At 35.4% G+C, this 18,012-nt stretch overlaps 3 protein-coding genes across 4 annotated transcripts; all 3 read right to left on the bottom strand.

Annotated features, from left to right (window-relative positions):
- Positions 1-2,148: 2,148 nt before the first annotated feature.
- On the bottom strand, positions 2,149-3,257 carry LOC124434562 (zinc finger protein 862-like). The gene is made up of 2 exons (XM_046984445.1): positions 2,583-3,257; positions 2,149-2,424 (listed from the first exon to the last, which is right to left on the bottom strand). The coding sequence occupies exons 1-2, from the start codon at positions 3,192-3,194 to the stop codon at positions 2,197-2,199; spliced, it is 840 nt and encodes a 279-aa protein (XP_046840401.1). The 5' UTR covers positions 3,195-3,257; the 3' UTR covers positions 2,149-2,196.
- A 2,979-nt stretch (positions 3,258-6,236) lies between these two features.
- Positions 6,237-8,833, bottom strand: LOC124434264. 2 transcript variants are annotated; one of them, XM_046984146.1, is made up of 3 exons: positions 8,359-8,833; positions 7,078-7,437; positions 6,237-6,918 (listed from the first exon to the last, which is right to left on the bottom strand). In XM_046984146.1, the coding sequence occupies exons 1-3, from the start codon at positions 8,672-8,674 to the stop codon at positions 6,638-6,640; spliced, it is 957 nt and encodes a 318-aa protein (XP_046840102.1). In that variant the 5' UTR covers positions 8,675-8,833; the 3' UTR covers positions 6,237-6,637. The 2 variants fall into 2 exon arrangements, with proteins under 2 accessions (XP_046840102.1, XP_046840104.1); XM_046984148.1 differs by having other exon boundaries at positions 6,237-6,886.
- A 4,746-nt stretch (positions 8,834-13,579) lies between these two features.
- On the bottom strand, positions 13,580-15,656 carry LOC124434960. The gene is made up of 2 exons (XM_046984917.1): positions 15,134-15,656; positions 13,580-14,544 (listed from the first exon to the last, which is right to left on the bottom strand). The coding sequence occupies exons 1-2, from the start codon at positions 15,561-15,563 to the stop codon at positions 13,877-13,879; spliced, it is 1,098 nt and encodes a 365-aa protein (XP_046840873.1). The 5' UTR covers positions 15,564-15,656; the 3' UTR covers positions 13,580-13,876.
- Positions 15,657-18,012: the final 2,356 nt, after the last annotated feature.

Raw genomic sequence — 18,012 nt, 5'->3', positions numbered from 1 at the left:
CGCATACATTTATATGAGATTCCGCCAGCTACTTGTAGGCAAAATAAACGTTAGTCCCTGGAACATTTTTTGGGTGAAAAAGTCTTTGTCATTTCACCCTTTTACACATTTTACGTCTTTCTTTGCATTGTTCTCACTTCTCATAGTTGCTTTTGTCACTTAACACTACGACAATTACGTAACACTACGAGTATTGTGAACTCAAACTTACTATAAAATCAGAGCCAAACTGATAGCTGAAAAATAAATAGCCATTACAACCATGAAAATGCAAAATCAAGGATCGCTTCACTGTACATTATTGTATATATTTAATTAGATTTCTTTGCCGCAATATGTCATTTCATCATGTTTATTAGTGATGAACGGCAATTGACTGGTTGCCATTATGAAAATCACATGCTCAATAGATATATGTGGTCCAAAAGATTTCAATGAAGTGGCTCTTATATATGTATATTCATTATTCGGTGTATAATGATGAACAATAGATGTGACCACAATTATGTAACTGTATTAGTTATATGTCCCCAGTTAGTTGTAAAAATAAATACCATGTCCATGATTCACAAATAGAAAATGTTAATTTTGTTTAATACTATTTACAGATATATACATACATGATTTGTCAAGGGGCTTCAATTTGAGCAATTACAGTGTAGATGTTTGCAAGCAAAAGTGAAGCAAGCCATACATGGTTATTTTTATGTTAGATGCTTACAATTACTATATTCTCACAGAATATAATTTTTTGAATGGCAGGTTTGCATTGCATTCTCAATGTGGGGAAACAACTCGATTTTTTGTTCTTCAAAGCATTTGACCAGATGCACTTGCATCTTCTTCTGCAGCCAGGTAACAGAGCAAGGGTTCACACCATTAGCCAAAGCAACAGCATTTGCCACAGCAAAAAGACCACAATTAGATGATCCTTTTTGATGTTTTTGGAGAATCACTTTGACGTTTAAAGAACCATCCTGTTCTTGAAGGTTTTTGTAAACATTCTGGAGTTGCCTTTTTAATGATGAATTCAGGTTGGTACTCATAGATTCAAAGACCACTACTTCACCAGTTATGGATGTAGAAACCACCCAGTGGTGACCAATATTGTGACATTGAATTGCTTGGGTGATATTTTCAGGAATATCTATGAGTTTGTTACTGTATGTGACTGCTACGACTGTGTTCAGACCAGGGTGCGAATTAGTTGAGAAAAAACGATGTGCAAATTTTTTCGACGAAAATTTTTCTCCAGAGGCATAATCAAATGATATTAAATTAATTATTATACTGTACTATATACTAAATTAATACTTTTAGAACGTAATATTTTTATAACATTTTATCAACGTATACATATTTACAAGTTATCATGTTATAGTACACGATTAGTCACTTTCTGACGAGTCTTGGTCCGAAAAATAAGCATGTTTGCTGCAGCTTGATGCTTCTAACGTATCGACTTTCTTCTTTCGCTTCTCTGGGTAAGCGTGGCCTCCATATCTAATCCTTCGTTTCTTTTGTTCATACCACTGCTCTATTGAGAGAGCTGGATCATAATCTTCCACTGATGGACCCTCCTCACTAATTCGTAACAGACTGTCCAATCTTTCTCTTGACATTCTGTTACGTAGGTGTGGCTTCATTCTGGCCATTGTTGATAACATTCGCTCAACCACAGCATTAGAGATGGGCGTAATTAATAACAGTTCTACAATGTTAAGAACGTTTGAAAACTTTTCTTTACTAACTGGTGAAGAGAGAATGGCAGCCCAAACATCTAAGTATGGTATAGCTCTGCCATACGTCTCTGAAATCAACAACTTAAGCCCACTCCATTCTGTCAGCATCGTATCGTGCGACACATCGCATCCGTTATGCTTCAAAAGCTGAATGAAGTGTTCGACAAGTAGCGCAACCGATGCGTCTCCATAGCTCACCAAATTAACTTCCTCACCTGGCCAAGACTGGGTGTCTATAATTGGACAAAGGTGTTTGTAAACCTGGTGTCTCTTGAAGATCACTAAAGCGATTGCCCAAACAGAGAATAATCGCATCTATACACTCTTGTCGTTGTCCCGCAGCTCCATTTAGTTCACGGGGATAATTTGTGAGCACAACACCTTGATACGAAATCTGGTTCTTGTCGTCACCAGTAGGTTTGCAATCCTTCCGAAATTTATCGAAAGTAGCCTTTCAAAATGTACTAGCTTGAAGCTTGACCATAGTCCAGTCAAATTCCTTGATTCTCCTTAAAGCTTTAACTGGATCATTATCGTCAGTTTGTAGTCCAAGAGACAAAACACGCAAAGGACCAATAATGTCCACAAAGATAGAAGCATACATTGGGAAACGAGCGTCTTTCCATTTAGCTAGGAAGCCATTTATCTTCTGCTTTTGGGCATCAGGTGAAGTAGTTGCGGCCTACATAAGAAACAAAAAGTAACATATTACATGACATTAAATAATTTAATAAAAATGCTTATTACTGTTATTACAGGCAAACATTATTCTAGAAAATTTAAGGACGCGATGCAAATTTGATGGAAAACAGCAAAAGTTGGAAAATTAGCCATTTTTACCTGTTCAAGATGCTGCATATACATGCCGTAGTTCTCCAGGAAAACCTTCGTGGCGCGCACTTTGTGATCTATCCACCTTGTCCCACTTGCTTTGATGGGCTTATAGACAGTTTCTCCATACACTTCAGCTAGTTTTTTCAGCTCTCTCAGTTTCTTGGGTGACTTCTGGTACAGAGAAAACAGTTGACGCAATATTTCATCTACTTGTGCAAAAAACGTAGCATTGAATGCGTCGGCAGCAGCTAATTCTAGACGGTGATTGAAGCAGTGGACTACAGTGAGCCAAGGAGCGACATCTTTTAGACGAGCTGCTAAACCAGTATTTCTCCCCATATTAACACTTGCCCCATCTAGACCAGTTGCAGCTAGTTTCGATTCAAAGTTTGTAATGCCAAAACGGGCAAAAGCTTCTTTCATAGCTTCCTTCAGCCCTGCAGCATCTTCGTTTTCCACTGTTTCAACCGACATCAATTTGCAAGTACTACGACCGTTCTTATTCACATATAACACGTAAAATAATTCTTGTGATTTTACACTGGTATCGGTGCTGCAATCGCATAAAACTGACAAATATCTAGCATCCTTTAAATCTTCATCAAGATTTCCTTTCATGACCCCAGAAATGTGATCTGACAACTCAGCGGCTGATTGGTCTGTTCGATACGATTTACCTAGATCAACGCCGCACTTCTCCAGGAGCTCGCAAATGGGGATATACTTTTTGAAATGCAACTCTTCTTTACACTCAGTGTAAGTGGCATTAAAGAGATATTCCATCCTTTCGCGATCGGCAACTGCCATTTTGTTGAGTCCTTGCCCAATGGGAGTTTCGTTTAAGTATTCTTCAACATATTTCTCATGCAACGTTTCTTTCAAATTTAGCTTAACTGCCATCTTATGTTGATCAGAATTCATATGATTTACCACTGTGTTTTTATGAATGTGCGAGAGAAATTTTTTGCGTTTGTTATTCTGTCCTCTTTGTTTGTACACACTTTACAGCGCAGTGAATTCACCACTTGGCCATCATTCTCGTATTCAAGCCAGTCGGCATTTAATGTTTCTATCCATTTTTTTACTGTGTTAATTTTGCTAGTACAACCTTTCGACGAAGAAGCCATCATGGCAAGAAAAACAAAAGCGAGAAGAGAAACATGCACCTGCTTTTGTCTTCTGATTATCTAATATGTTTTATTGATGTTTACTTATAACAAAAAATATTTTTGTCATATTACAAACAATGCGTAAAAGCAAAAAGTACGGTTAATCAAGGTTGCCAGTTTGGTTTTTTTTCTAACGTTTCGCTCCCAAAAATCTTTTTGGCTTATTTTTCAAATTTGAAAATTTTAAAGGTTTTCTTAGGAATCAGAAGGAAAATGTCTCCTGATTTTAACGAAAACACTCAAAATAGCTATGATGCCAAAAAAAGTAATGATGTACAAACTACAAAACAACGCAATGCAAAAATTAATATTTATATATGTATTACATCCGTATATGGTCAGAAGAACCACGTATGTCGAATAGGAAGTTGACTGTTGACAGACTTTCCAGTCTCAAATTGACGACGTTCTTGAATTTGATGACATTGTCAGGGGCGGATCTAGAGTATGTCAAATCCGTCGCGCGACTGATGTTTGAAATTCAAAAATTACCTATTCATATTAATTAAAAATTCATTAATTATTCTTACTTTATTATCGCATTTACTTCGTGATAAAAGTCCAGCTTTATTCATTATTGAAAACTAATGACTAATCCAATGAATATCTCGTTGGTAACCAGATCAGTTGAATTTTAATTGACCTGGAATAACCAACTGATAAGCGGGGTGGCTTGACTGGTTCGACGGATAAAGGAGTCTATGAACGCCAAAACGCTTATTTCATTGGTCAATAGCCAGATCAGTAGACGATCTGGAATAATCTCGACCGATAAGCGTGGTGGCCGGACCTATAAGGGAGTCCACTTGCTATCGTGTAATTGGTTCGTTTAAATTTTTGTCTTACTGTGATTGGTTTGACCGATTTCGACTGATAGCCAACTGAACTAACATAGTCAAGCTCACTGTCTGAATTGAATGTTTGATCGTTTCATAGTAATTTTCTAAAGCATGATAGAAACTAAACTACAATCAGATGGAATTTATGGAAATCTTTTACAAATTCATATATTGACATAAATGCTGCTTTCCAAACTGGGAATTTTTTCAAGCGGGTGAAAAATTTATGGATGAACTGTAAATGCTTGGCAAAGACGATCTCGCGAGCGACATTTCAGTCATTGATGTTCAAAAGCAAGCCAACATTGTTTTGAGTTTTATCAGCAGAAATTTACATCCAAAATCGTAAGTAAAGGACAACTGAAGTGTATGCATGAATGTAATATATCAAAGTCAATTTATGCGAGTGTGTGATGCGATTTATGTTAATATGGCGTATGGTAAGCAGATTGATGCTTCTTAAATTGTTGCTGCCGAAGGACTTTTAGCTATGATTTCTTTTGTGCTTGGGGAATCGTGGCAGTTATATGGCAGCGAAATCCTACATTCCTGCAAATATATTTCAATGGGCAAAAAATCAGCAGCCATAAGGCGCCATACTATTATTTACTTTATCATAAACAAATGTTTGGGGCTTTTCAGTTTATGATCATTGATCATTAAATCATTGGACAGTTATATTCATGGCGTATTCGGCAAGATTCGAGACGCTTTCGGTGATTTTACAGTTCAGAGTTTAACAGGATGATAATACTATTTTAACAATACGTTTAATTTGAAGTTTTTGTTCTGTTAACACAAATTTTTGACAAAAAGTTACAAAATTCATTCAATTTTTGCTTTTGATCGAATTTTGCTGTATTTGAGCAAAATTTTTAATCATGAAAAAGTCAACCCTGGAAAAACTTAAGTGGCAGAATTCTGACCGTAGCTCAAGCCACTTTCGCCATAGCCTAGATCCGCCCCTGAATATCTTATATGGGTTTCCCCTTGCTTTCTGCCCTAGCTTTTCTATTTCTTCAAATGCAAATATTTCGGGAACTCTCCGTGTTTTGGGAAAAAGCCAACGTTGTGCTTTCTCACAATCTATCATCTTTCTCTTTACCATTTTTTCAGTTTTTCGGTTGTATTTTGAAGCCGGTTTTCACAGTTCAGGCAGAAAGTTGGAAAAACGAATAAACCGTCATTTTCCAATTGATTGAAATCATAGTGGTGACGAGGGAAAACTTTGCAGAATTCAATTACTTCATTCATTTTTTTCCTGGTGTCAGGTGGCTTCGATGACAAGTACTATGTAATCACCCATCAATATTTACTTGAGTTAACCTAGCTTGACCTTGATGCAATTGTAATTGGCATGATAGAAGTAAGTTTACACTTGCGATATAAAGTTCTTACAAACTAATGAGCACAATTGGTCAAATTATTATATTGTGGAGCCAATGAGATTCAAAAAATGCTCGTGATTGTTTCACAATATTATTTATACAAAATATTATCAAGGTTGCGAATTGCTGTTGTTGATCAATGATCAGATACAACATGACAAATGCCTATTTCAAGAATAGATTTTCATATTTCAAATATGATTCATCCTGGAGCTCAGATATAGCTACGGTTCGGGCAATAGATTAAAAGATCTGCTGGTCAAATTTTGTTTGAGACTCGTGTATTTTGATGTTATCAAACATATTTGTTACATTATATAAATATTAACGTGTATTAAGGAACATTTTACAAAGTTTGAGCAATTATGTAATTATTTATAAATGCTTTCACTGAAAAATGTTTAGAAAAAGCTCCGATTTTTGTCGCCAGTCAGAAATGATTTGACTTTTTCCATTTTTCCCGATCTCTGGATAATAAATGAAACAAATTGTATGCAACTTTTTCTATTATTGCCTACGCTGTTCATCAGCTTGTCATTCATTTGTCCATCAGTCTTCTTAGTTATAGCCATTCTGACCTTAATTGGTTTTTTATTTAATGAGTAGTTGGCAAACCCAATACATAGTTGGATAGTTTGCTTAAAGTTTTTAATTTAAATAGGTTGTTATATTTTACTGCTAAATACTACACTTTTCAATAGTCCATCTCTAAAATCTTTAGCGCTCGTCAAGCTTATGCGCAAATTTTCCAGTTTCTCCTTCAACAAGCAGTGTTGCGATTCGAGTTTTGCAATAAACTCGTAGAAAACGCTCTCTGTGTCCAGAAATTGCCTAAAACACCGGATAAATGCGACCAGGGTTAACCCACCAAACTGCAACAGGTCCAATAACGAATGACTGGATTCCTGATATCGCTTGAACAGAAAATAAGTAGTGAACGCCAAACCTGTATTTGAAATTTGAATGATTGAGCTTCCTTTTTTGGAATAGAACTTTATCTGCCTTAAAGTGTGCTCGCAAAATGACAAAATAACTAATATGGGAGCGAACTCCAAATAGGCTTTAATGCAATGAATATGAATACAATTACAAGGCTAAATCTAACCTGCACCAAGCATACCACGCCAACTCCATTTAATGGTTATCATTTTACCAGCAAGCTCATAAATAGCTTTTTCTGCTCCGTTCAATCGCCGGCTACACAAATCGATCTTCGTTTTTGCTTCCCTAACGATGTTGTCAAACTGCATGCCATTTAGGAAATCGACGCTTTCACTACCCAACATTTTTTTAAGCAACCTGCTCGCATCTGCGACTAAACTCTCAATGGATTTCTGGTGGTCCTTGACATCTTCCAAACACTGCACTATGTATTGACGCTCTCCTGGAAAAGGATCTTGATCGCTTGTCAGAAATGCGCTGACTATTTCCATTATCACGAAGATTCGAGCGTTAACCCCGATTTCTGAATAATTAATGTAGCAAAGGTACTGATGAGAAATAGATGCAAAATGGTTCAACAACATGGGTTTAAAATTCTTAAATCTACTTAGTTAAACTGCACCAAACATTAAAGATCTTTGGACACACACTGGTTGCATTCAGCCAATCAGAATTTGATGCTCAAAAAGTTGCTAAGCCCAGTCAATTCTGCAATTGTATAATAATATGTTCCTCTTCCAGGGCGATACAAGCAAACAGCTAGTCGAACCTCTGGAGGAATGGGCTCTTCAACTATGTTTTTCTTTTCGAGTACGTGTCTTAGGCGAGCAAGAATAAACAGAAACGTTTCCCGAGATATTCTAAATGTTTTCTTGTATCTCACTGCAGAATAGCTAACCTAAACAAGATTCCACCATCCTTTATTCTAGCAAGTCTCCGACATGATCGAGGCGTTATTGATGTTGAACGCGGGTTTTGCGAGCATAAACACAGAATCAGGGTGATCGCAGCTCTGATTGCTATGATTCTTCTATTAATCAATGACTGAATAAAAGAATCAAGCATTCTCCTTCGATTTTTGGCACGCTCTAGCATATGTCGCATAAAAATGATCTGTCTTTCTGCTATTTTTGTTTTCGTCATAATGAAAATCCCGCTATTTATTTGAGCATGCACGTTGTATAAACGCTGGCGTAAAGGAACGAAAGGTCATATGAATCATATGAATTAAAATTGACGTTTGAATCAAATTCCTATTTTGCCGTGCTCTGCCGAGCTTAATAGTAATTTGGCGCGGCACATCAGAAGTTCGCCGTTTGAACTAAGCCTTAATTGCCTACATAATTGAAATATACACGTAGTACGATAATATAAGGACGTAATGAAAATATTGTTTAGTTTACATTCCTTACAATGTAAAAGAACAAGTGTAAATTCTACTCACTTGTTAAATTATACAGTCCTCTCAATATTTGCTCCCTTTTTTTTGCATCCACTTTCATATTTTGACCTTTGTGTTCAAGCCATACCAGAGTCACGTCAATAGCTTCTTTAAATTGTGACAACCAGCTTGTTCGATTCGACCTTTCTCTTTCATTTTGGCGTCGTTTGACTTCGGTAATTGAGAACAACAAATCGCCCAAACGACGAGCTAATTTCCCGACTTCTTTAATTTCCTCACACTTAGCAGTCGCGTCCGTACTTGCGTTTTCATCCCCAAGCTCAAGTAGTTGGTTTGTTGATAACTGTTTTGCTGCCATAGTTGTGTAAGATTTTTTTGACTGTGTTAAGGTGGATCTCCACTAAACGATTTTTATGACGATCGTCTTAAAAATTCGTTGCGCCACATGCGCAGTAGGAAATAAAAATCGTCAACTAAATTGTCAAGCGCTCGACGAAAAGTAGAAACGGTTTGTTCAACAACAAAATGCGTTTTAACGGAAATTGTACAGGACGAAATCCGATTATGAAATTCTAGAATGGAATATAATCATGACAAAATGCACATTGCAAAGGACAAAATGCGCATTAGTAAATGAAAACATGGCTTTTAATTTTGGCGGGTTTCTACTTTTCGTCTATGGAAGGTAATCTCCGCCAAAATTAACAGCCATATTTTCATTTACTAATGCGCATTTTGTCCTTTGCAATGTGCATTTTGTCTTGATCATATTCCATTCTAGAATTTCATAATCGGATTTCGTCTTGTACAATTTCCGTTAAAACGCATTTTGTTGTTGAACATTCCATTATGATGACGTAACACATTATTCGTGACTCGCAAACATTGAGTTCTATAATAACTGGAGCGGCTATCTCAAGCGCGGCCATTGAGTTCTATAAGACCTGGAGGGGAAACGTCAACAAAATTACTATAATTTATTTAGCTAACTAATGAGCACAATTGGTCAAATTATTATAATATGGAGCCAATGAGATTCAAAAAATGCTCGTGATTGTTTCACAATGTTATTTATACAAAATATTATCAAGGTTGCGACTTGCTGTTGTTGATCAATGATCAGATACAACATGACAAATGCCTATTTCAAGAATAGATTTTAATATTTCAAATACGATTCATCCTGGAGCTCAGATATAGCTACGGTTCGGACAATAGATTGAAAGAAATGCTGGTCAAATTTTGTTTAAGACTCTTGTATTTTGATGTGATCAAACATATTTGTTACATTATATAAATATTAACGTTAACATATTATAAAACAGCAAAGCAACATTTTACAAAGTTTGAGCAATTATGTAATAACTTATAAGTGCTTTCACTGAAAAATGTTTAGAAAAAGCTCCGATTTTTGTCGCCAGTCAGAAATGATTTGAGTTTTTCCATTGTTCCCGATCTCTGTATAATAAATGAAACAAATTGTATGCAACTTTTTCTATTAATGCCTACGCTGTTCATCAGCTTGTCATTCATTTGTCCATCAGTCTTCTTAGTTTTAGCCATTCTGACCTTAATTGGTTTTATATTTAATGAGTAGTTGGCAAACTCTATACATAGTTGAATAGTTTGCTTAAAGTTTTTAAATTAAATGGGTTGTTATATTTTATTGATCAATTTACACCTGTTAAATTAACTGTCCTCTCAACATTTACTCCAGTTCTGTGTTCATAATTTGTGCTCCAATTGTTTGATATTTCTGTATGGTTACCATAAGAGTAAAATGAATGTATTCAAACAAAGCTTCTTAAATTTGTGTTCTTTTTTCAATTCGTTTGTTGTGTTATGATTTTCAATTTTCATGAAATCTCATTCGTGGATATTGCACTCGCTGATAACGTAACATGAGTCGACAAAAACAAACAATAAATTAACTTTGTAGGAACATCATCATTTGCAATTCTAAGTAATTACATTTGCAGACTACACCATCGAGCTACATGCATGCTAAAAAAAAATTAAACATTCCTTGGAAAGTCTGCTCTTTGTATTTCCCTTACAGTTAAAATCCATATAGATGCTGAGCCTATTTTCACCATTATTTGTGATGTGACTATTTGTTCATGTATCTTCTGAAGATTGTAAATCCTCAACCAGTCAAAAAGAACTGACCAAGTTCTAGAACCAGAGCTTATTTTTATAGCAGTCCGGGTAGCATAATGAGTTTTTTGAAATTTTAGATTCGTTTCCAGACCAACGTAAGTACATAATGGAGTGTGTGGAACATGTCAAAGAGCAACAAGCTCATATTGAATTGTCTACTATGAAGCGAGAAGGTTTCTTGATCAACGTCCTAAGGCAGGCTAAAGTGGGGGTCGGTTTGTATAGAATGCAATTTATAAATTATAATGGCGACACAAGCTAAATTTATAAGCTTGCTGAAAAATAAACATGTCAGGGGTGTCGAGTGGCACGCGTGTTGTGAGCAAGAGTAAAGATTAGAAATATAGATCACTGATGAAAAAGGCTTCATACTATAGTTGTACTCTATGAAGCTTCCGTCTGGCGTGTAGTTTTATCTTTCTGCCCATCCCATAAATCTATCGTTGAGCGTTTTAAAGTTGACAATAACAAAAATGAATGAAGAAACGTCGAGTAGCAGCATAACTCCCACAGCTTGAATACTATAAGAGAGTGGTCTGGGGAGAAAAATGCAGTCAAAGGCATTGTGTATGGTGAGCTCAGCAAAGTATTATGTTTTCACTATTTACCATCAATTCTCTTTGTATGTTGCAAGTAGATTGCCCATTCAGTAAATCAAATTTTTATAAAAGTTTAAAAAAGCCATTTTCTTGAAATAATATATGCTGTATTGCTTTTTTTCTACACTTGTACCTTATGATAAAAGCTATGATAGTAGTCTAGCATGAAACCTAAACAGCTTCCGTTTGGTCGCTCTTATTTCAACAATTTCAAAATGCTAATTAGCTACTATTTAGTTGTACTGCAGTGTTATAAAAATTACGTGATTGCTGGTTAAAGCGTGTTTGATAGCTTCTATATATCTAAAGCTATATGTAGATTTTTCACAAATAAAAATACAAGATAATAATATCAATTTTAGTAACTTCTTATCAACTAATGTAACATAATTTTTGAATAGATGTATATGTACAACTTTATATATAAGTGCTATACATAAAATACATGTGTGCAACATTGATGAATTAAATACTTCAGCAAATACTGTCAATACGATTACTGAATTAGAATGTAAATATTATTTTAAGTCTGTCTTGATATACCTCTACAACACTAAAACACCAAAAGAATCAAAGAATTATAAGAAACAAGGTCGTTAAACGCTGTCGTGTCATTAGACTTAGTTCTCTCTAGAACAACACCGTAATCGTTGTTGTAAGTTGTTCAATTTGATTGATAAAATTCCATACTTCAATTTATATTTCTCAAGATTTATTCGCAAATTATAAGCTCCACTGGGAAAGGGACGTGCCAAACACATGTAGCAGGAAGATATGCAACCTACCACGAACGAGTATGGGAATGCGAGCTGCTTCATTATAGAAAATACTAAAGAAGGTACAAATGTTTCAAGATCCACAAGTTTGCCTTCAGAGGATGTCATCCGAAATATAACATAGCAAGCTATCCCCCATCCAAGTAAACGAACGCTTCGTGTGACAAATTTTATTGTGCCAGCAATTCCCTCCAGTTCGTCAATGATGATTTTTGCCTGTGATAGATAGTCATTACAAAGATTAATTTCCAGTTGAGCACGACCATACAGCATTATTGTGTTTTCGCAATGTTTTATTTCCTCTTTTTCAATAAGCTCTGAAGTCCTTTCATATTTCACCTCAATCATACGAAAGCACTCTTCAATATGTTCGAATTTTGGTCTATGGAGAGTCTCTGGGAAGTCAAACGTGTCTTCCACAATTTTCAGATTCGGCATATTTTCCATTATACCAATTTGCTTCAATGATTTATTTGATGTGTGTTTGGGTTTTTCCAAGCAATCCCAAACATAAGCAAAGATGTGAATAATTTTTTTCCAACAATTTTTAAGATACGTCATTTTCATTCTACTGTTCAAGTGTACTTGCGAATGATTTTGATTCGGACAGGCCTTGATATTTATAGGTATGTGTTTAAATGTGTATTAAAGTCATTTTTTCTTTCTGATTTCAATTTTTTCTTTCTGATTTCAGTTTTTTCTTTCTGATTTCACTTTTTTCTTTCTGATTTAAATTTTTTCTTTCTGATTTAAATTTTTTCTTTCTGATTTAAATTTTTTCTTTCTGATATAAATTTTTTCTTTCTGATATAAATTTTTTCTTTCTGATATAAATTTTTTCTTTCTGATTTCAATTTTTTCTTTCTGATTTCAATTTTTTCTGACTTTTATTCTGACTGAGTATTTCATATATATATTACCATTTTTTTAATTTTAAAAAATAATTTTAATTTTCTTTAATTTTATTATTACAATCATATTTACTAAACTACTTCAAATTTTCTTTCTGATTTAAATTTTTTTTTCTGACTTAAATTTTTCTTTCTGATTTAAATTTTTCTTTCTGATTTAAATTTTTCTAACTTTTATTCTGACTGAGTATTTCATATATATATTACCATTTTTTTTTATTTTAATTTTTATATATTTTTATATTTTTTTATATTTTTATTTTTATATTTTTATTTTTGCAATTTTTGCATTTTTTTTTATATTTACTAAGTATTACGGTCTATCTGTCGCATCAACCCGCACCCGCAACCTTCAACCTGCACGTGAGCCTTGATGGGATTTGAACGCACATTCGTGGAATGGGAAGTATTGACATAACCAAATGCGCCATCTTGACACACTTAATTTTTTGAAAATTTTGCATATAAAATTGTTTTGTCTTACATTATTGTCGTCATAAGTACACGTACATGTGACATGACGTCATAAGTACACGTGCACGCTGCCGTAAAAGTGGTGAATCGATAATATGCATTCCAGCTGCTGTCAATCGTTGCGCATTCAATCATGACATAATAAGAAAAAAATGAAAGTTACAATATTTCATAATGATATTTGCGTTGCGTTCTGTCTTCTCAGTACTGATTCCAAATTTTATCTTGAATTCTAAAAGAAACAGTGATCGTTTTGCTACAGAAAATTGGTTAAACCACGAAGCTCTAAAAGAAATTATTGCGCTTTGGTAGTAATTCGTTGTTTAGACATTTCCCTGCTAAGTCGTGTATATCAATTGTATTCTCTATCGTCAGGTGTGACAGTTAAACTCAGATAAACGATATTACCTTCATGCAGTAATACAAATTACAAATTAAAAACTCTACAATGTTGATATGTCCAAGGGTGTTGATATCCTGTTTCATCATCAGTTTCAAATATTATTCATACAGAATGCGTGTACACTTACACAAATTGACTAGCAACATCTCAGTGAGGTGGGATTTTATTTACTGCACGTTGTCAGTTAGCTCGTTTTCAATTTACTCGAAAGTATTCATAAAGTATTTATTAAATGTGCTAAACGCTATCCCGACGAGAAAAATCATTCTGCAACAATTCTAGTCGTCTGTCTAAGTGGTTTAACTGCATCATAAAAAGAGTATGCTTGCGTCGAATCTTTTCAAGATTTTCTCGGAGCTCATAAGCACGTTTTGGGCGGAAACAAGACAACCACAAGTAGCCAGAAATAGCGCAGCCTGCCAGAAGAGGCAACCGAAGGGTTAATTTCTTTACTGCAGCACTCCTCAAAGGGACAACGTAGCTTGCAAGATCCTCGAGTTTAGATGTAGATGATGTAATACGATACAAAGAGTAACACGTGACTCCCCATCCTAGTAAACGCACGCCACGTGACACATATTTCACTATGCTTACTATTTCCATCAATTCGTCAATGGCAGTTATTGCCTCATCGAGAAAATCACGACAAAGCTGTATCTCCAATTGAGCACGACCAACGTATGAGTTAAACATGTCAATTTTGTGAGGTTCGAATTTTCTTGTTAGTTCCACCAAAAGGTCGGACGCCTTTTCAATAACATCCAAAGTTGGATAGTATTTTTCCTCCACCAAGCGAAGACATTCTTCAGCATATTCGCGTTTCGCGCTATACAGATTTCCCGGAATATCTAAGTTCTCCGATATGACTTCTAGCAACTTAATGGTCAAAGTTTGGGAGCCAAGAACTATAACCAAATATAAACATATTGAACAATTAATAGATTTGAAAGTGCCACGTCTTCCGCTTTGTATATAGTAATAGAGAGCTTCAGCTAGAGTACGACTGCGACGAGTAAGAAGTTTGACCGTGTAAGGGAATTGCGCGAGGAAGTTTGTTGTCGTTGTCGCTTCGTCAAAATTTTGTTTAGCTATAAACAACAGAACGAGCCTTTAATTGTGAAAAACACCGACGTTTGCGAAACAGCTACGGCTCCATTTGTCAATAATGATATCAACTAATCGGTAATACTGATTTTGCGAGAACATAGGATTCTTAAGAGTGAAAAATCTCCACTATTTTAAATTTTATGTACGATATATTTATGCTATTTTATTGTTTGTTTACCGTTCACTTTGCGTACGAAATACATGAAAGTTTTCAAGCAGTGGCGGATCCAGCCTGTAACTTAACCCTTTCATAAAATCTCTGTAATGTATTTTATAGGCGGCAGCAAACACGGCTTTTCGTTATCATTGCCAAAAATACAAACTCTTATAGATACATTGACAAAAACAAAAGCAACCGTTTATCAAGTAGAAAATACAAACACCTACCTATGATATGGTACAAGCCTCTTAACACCATCTCGTCCTCTGGTTTATTGGTAGTATCTGGTGTACTTGACGCGGTGTCTCGCATTGTTGAGTCAATGCTATCGATTTGGTCGGTTGCATGGCTATGATGCGATGATTGCTCCAACCAGTCCACAACCAAGCAGACAGTTTTCACAACTTTATTCCAACAATTTGTTAGGCGCTGATGTTTTGTCAATTTCACGTTGTCTTTCGTTTTCTTGATTTCCTGTTGTTTTTGTTCATCGTTTTCAAGATCGCCCATCGAACGTAAAAGTCTTGCGATTTCTAAAATTTGTTTTCTGTTTGCGACAGCAACAGGCCCTTCATTCTTCCCCAAAGGTAATCGACTTGGTCCCTTTGGATGTTGACTAATGTCTAATGCTTTAGATCTTATTGGGGATCTTGCCATACCTGTATTCGTTTGCTAGCCTTGCGAACCACTTCGACAATGCTCTCTCAAAGTCTCAACCAATATCCTATATCGCACAGATGTAACATGATAACAGCGTTGTCAAGTCTTCGTTTCATTTCATTTCTGGTGGCAATTTGTAGGGAAAGCCCCCCCCAAAAAAAACAAGTGAGAAACCTTGCCTTGCGCTGCTAGGTAACGGCACAATGTTCAAACTGCATGATATTTTGCAAACTATTCAACAAGAACGAACAACGATTGCTAAAATGATGATGGCATAGAGCCAATGAGATAATCGGCTAATACTCATAATTATTTCACTGTCTGTGGTATAACTACGTCTAATTAATGTTGTCAAAGTTTTTTTTGGTCCGACTTTGCAGTAATTCGGGTATTAGAAGAAAAATTGGGACTGTCAAGCATTTAATTGGCATCCTTACATTTGTAGTCATAATTTCTCTATTTGACTAGCGCATGTTACCAAGCAACGAGCAAGCGAGTCTTAGTGGTAAAACAATAAGATATGACCAGATTGCTTATCGCTCACCGATTGTCTGCCAAGCAGACCTTTCAGACCTACAAATCAGGTAAAACCACATGTATGCACTTCGTTCTTTTGACCAGGCAATAACCTATCTCTATTGTGCCAAATACCAAAATAGGCGCTATCGTTGCCCTTGTTATCAAGTAATATTAGTAAACAAATAAATTTGCACACAGCTTATTTTATAACTTTCCAACTCCTCCGACTCTTTCGTCTCATTCGTGAGGCAGCTTCAATGAGCGTTGATTTCACTAGTATTTTTATGGAATTGCATGACGGTAGCGTGAATATCATGGACATTCATCCATTACCGATCATCACGAACATAGGTGCTACTGGTGCGATAAGTTTTTATTTGCTGCATTTTTTAAGAAGCCTTGTGATGTCACCATAAATGCACAAGCTGGTAGAGTGCAATCTATATATTTAAATTGCTGACCGAAGCTACATCAATATTTTGTATTTATTATAAAATCTGACAAAAGTTGAAACTGTATTCCCAAACGTATGCTACGCAGAATGCAAGTAGTGCCAAAACTAATTATATGTACAACATTTAAATGAAACTACTTTAAGTAATTGCAATACGATAAATGTTTCATTTAACTTATACAATGTAAACTATAGCTCAGTAAAGAATTCTTGCTGAAGTGTGGTTTTAGTTCTTTTCTGTGATTCACTATATTAAAATATGAACTGATTAGTGAGTATTTGAATGTGCTAAACGTTGCCCTGACTAGGGGGATAAATCTTCGGCAACAACTTCAGTCGTCGATCTAAGTAGTTTAACTGCATCACCAAACGTTTACGTTTTTTCTTCATTTTTTCGAGATTTTTACGAAGCACATACGCACGTCTAGGACGCAAGTAAGACAGCCATAAGTAGCCAGAAATTGCGCAGCCTGCTAATAGTGGTAGAGGAGAGTCTAACACCTTCACTGCAGCACCACTCAAAGGGACAAAAGAGCTTGCAAGATCTTCGAGTTTAGATGTTAATGATACAATACAATATAAAGAGTAACATGTGACTCCCCATCCAAGAAAACGCACACCACGTGACACATATTTCACTATGTTAACTTTTTCCATCATTTCGTCAATGGAAGTTTCAGCCTCATCGAGAAAATCACGATAAAGCTGAATCTCCAATTGAGCACGAGCAACATGTGAGTTAAATTTGTTGATTTTTTTAGCTTTGGGATCTTCAGAATTTTTGGAATCTTTTGCTATTTCGTTTAACAGGTCGGACGCCTCGTCTATAAGATGTAATGTTGGAAGATATTTTTCCTCCACCTCACGAAGGCATTCTTCAGCATGCTCACTTTTCACATTATACAAATTTCCAGGAACATCTAAGTTCTCCGCTAAGGTCATTAGCAAATGGATGTTCAATGTTTGGGAGCCGAGAACTACAACAAAATACATATAACTACTAATAATGTTGAAACAGCCCACGTTTTCCGGTTTGTGATTTGTGGGCCTAGAACATAAAAACTATGTTAACTATGTAAATGCGGAAGACCGACACGTCTTGACAATAACAATCTTTCCTCTTTCGTAATACAACTTCTTGTTGATGTATAAATAAAAATCAAACACTTATATCTATTCAAAAATTATAGTCAAAAATTTTGACTCTGAAGATGACTACCGTTAAGGTTGTCGAAACGTCAGTCAACAACAACAAAAACAGTCCTTCTCAAGACTTTATTAACCTGGAGGATCATTATTTACAAACATGTATTTATCTATTTGGGAACCAAGTACAACAATTTCAAAACTGCTTTGAAAAGGATATGTCAACCAAAATGAGAAATTTTAAAGAAGCGATATGATGACAGTGTTTTCAGATTGCGTTTTGAATGCTTTCATTTTGTTCTCCGAGCGGTTCTCAGCTTCGTTCGT

This window comes from Xenia sp. Carnegie-2017, unplaced genomic scaffold, assembly GCF_021976095.1.
Source record: "Xenia sp. Carnegie-2017 unplaced genomic scaffold, XeniaSp_v1 HiC_scaffold_14, whole genome shotgun sequence".
NCBI lineage: Eukaryota > Metazoa > Cnidaria > Anthozoa > Malacalcyonacea > Xeniidae > Xenia > Xenia sp. Carnegie-2017.
Note: the sequence above shows the minus strand (reverse complement) of the source record. Positions and strands in the feature narration are given on the sequence as shown.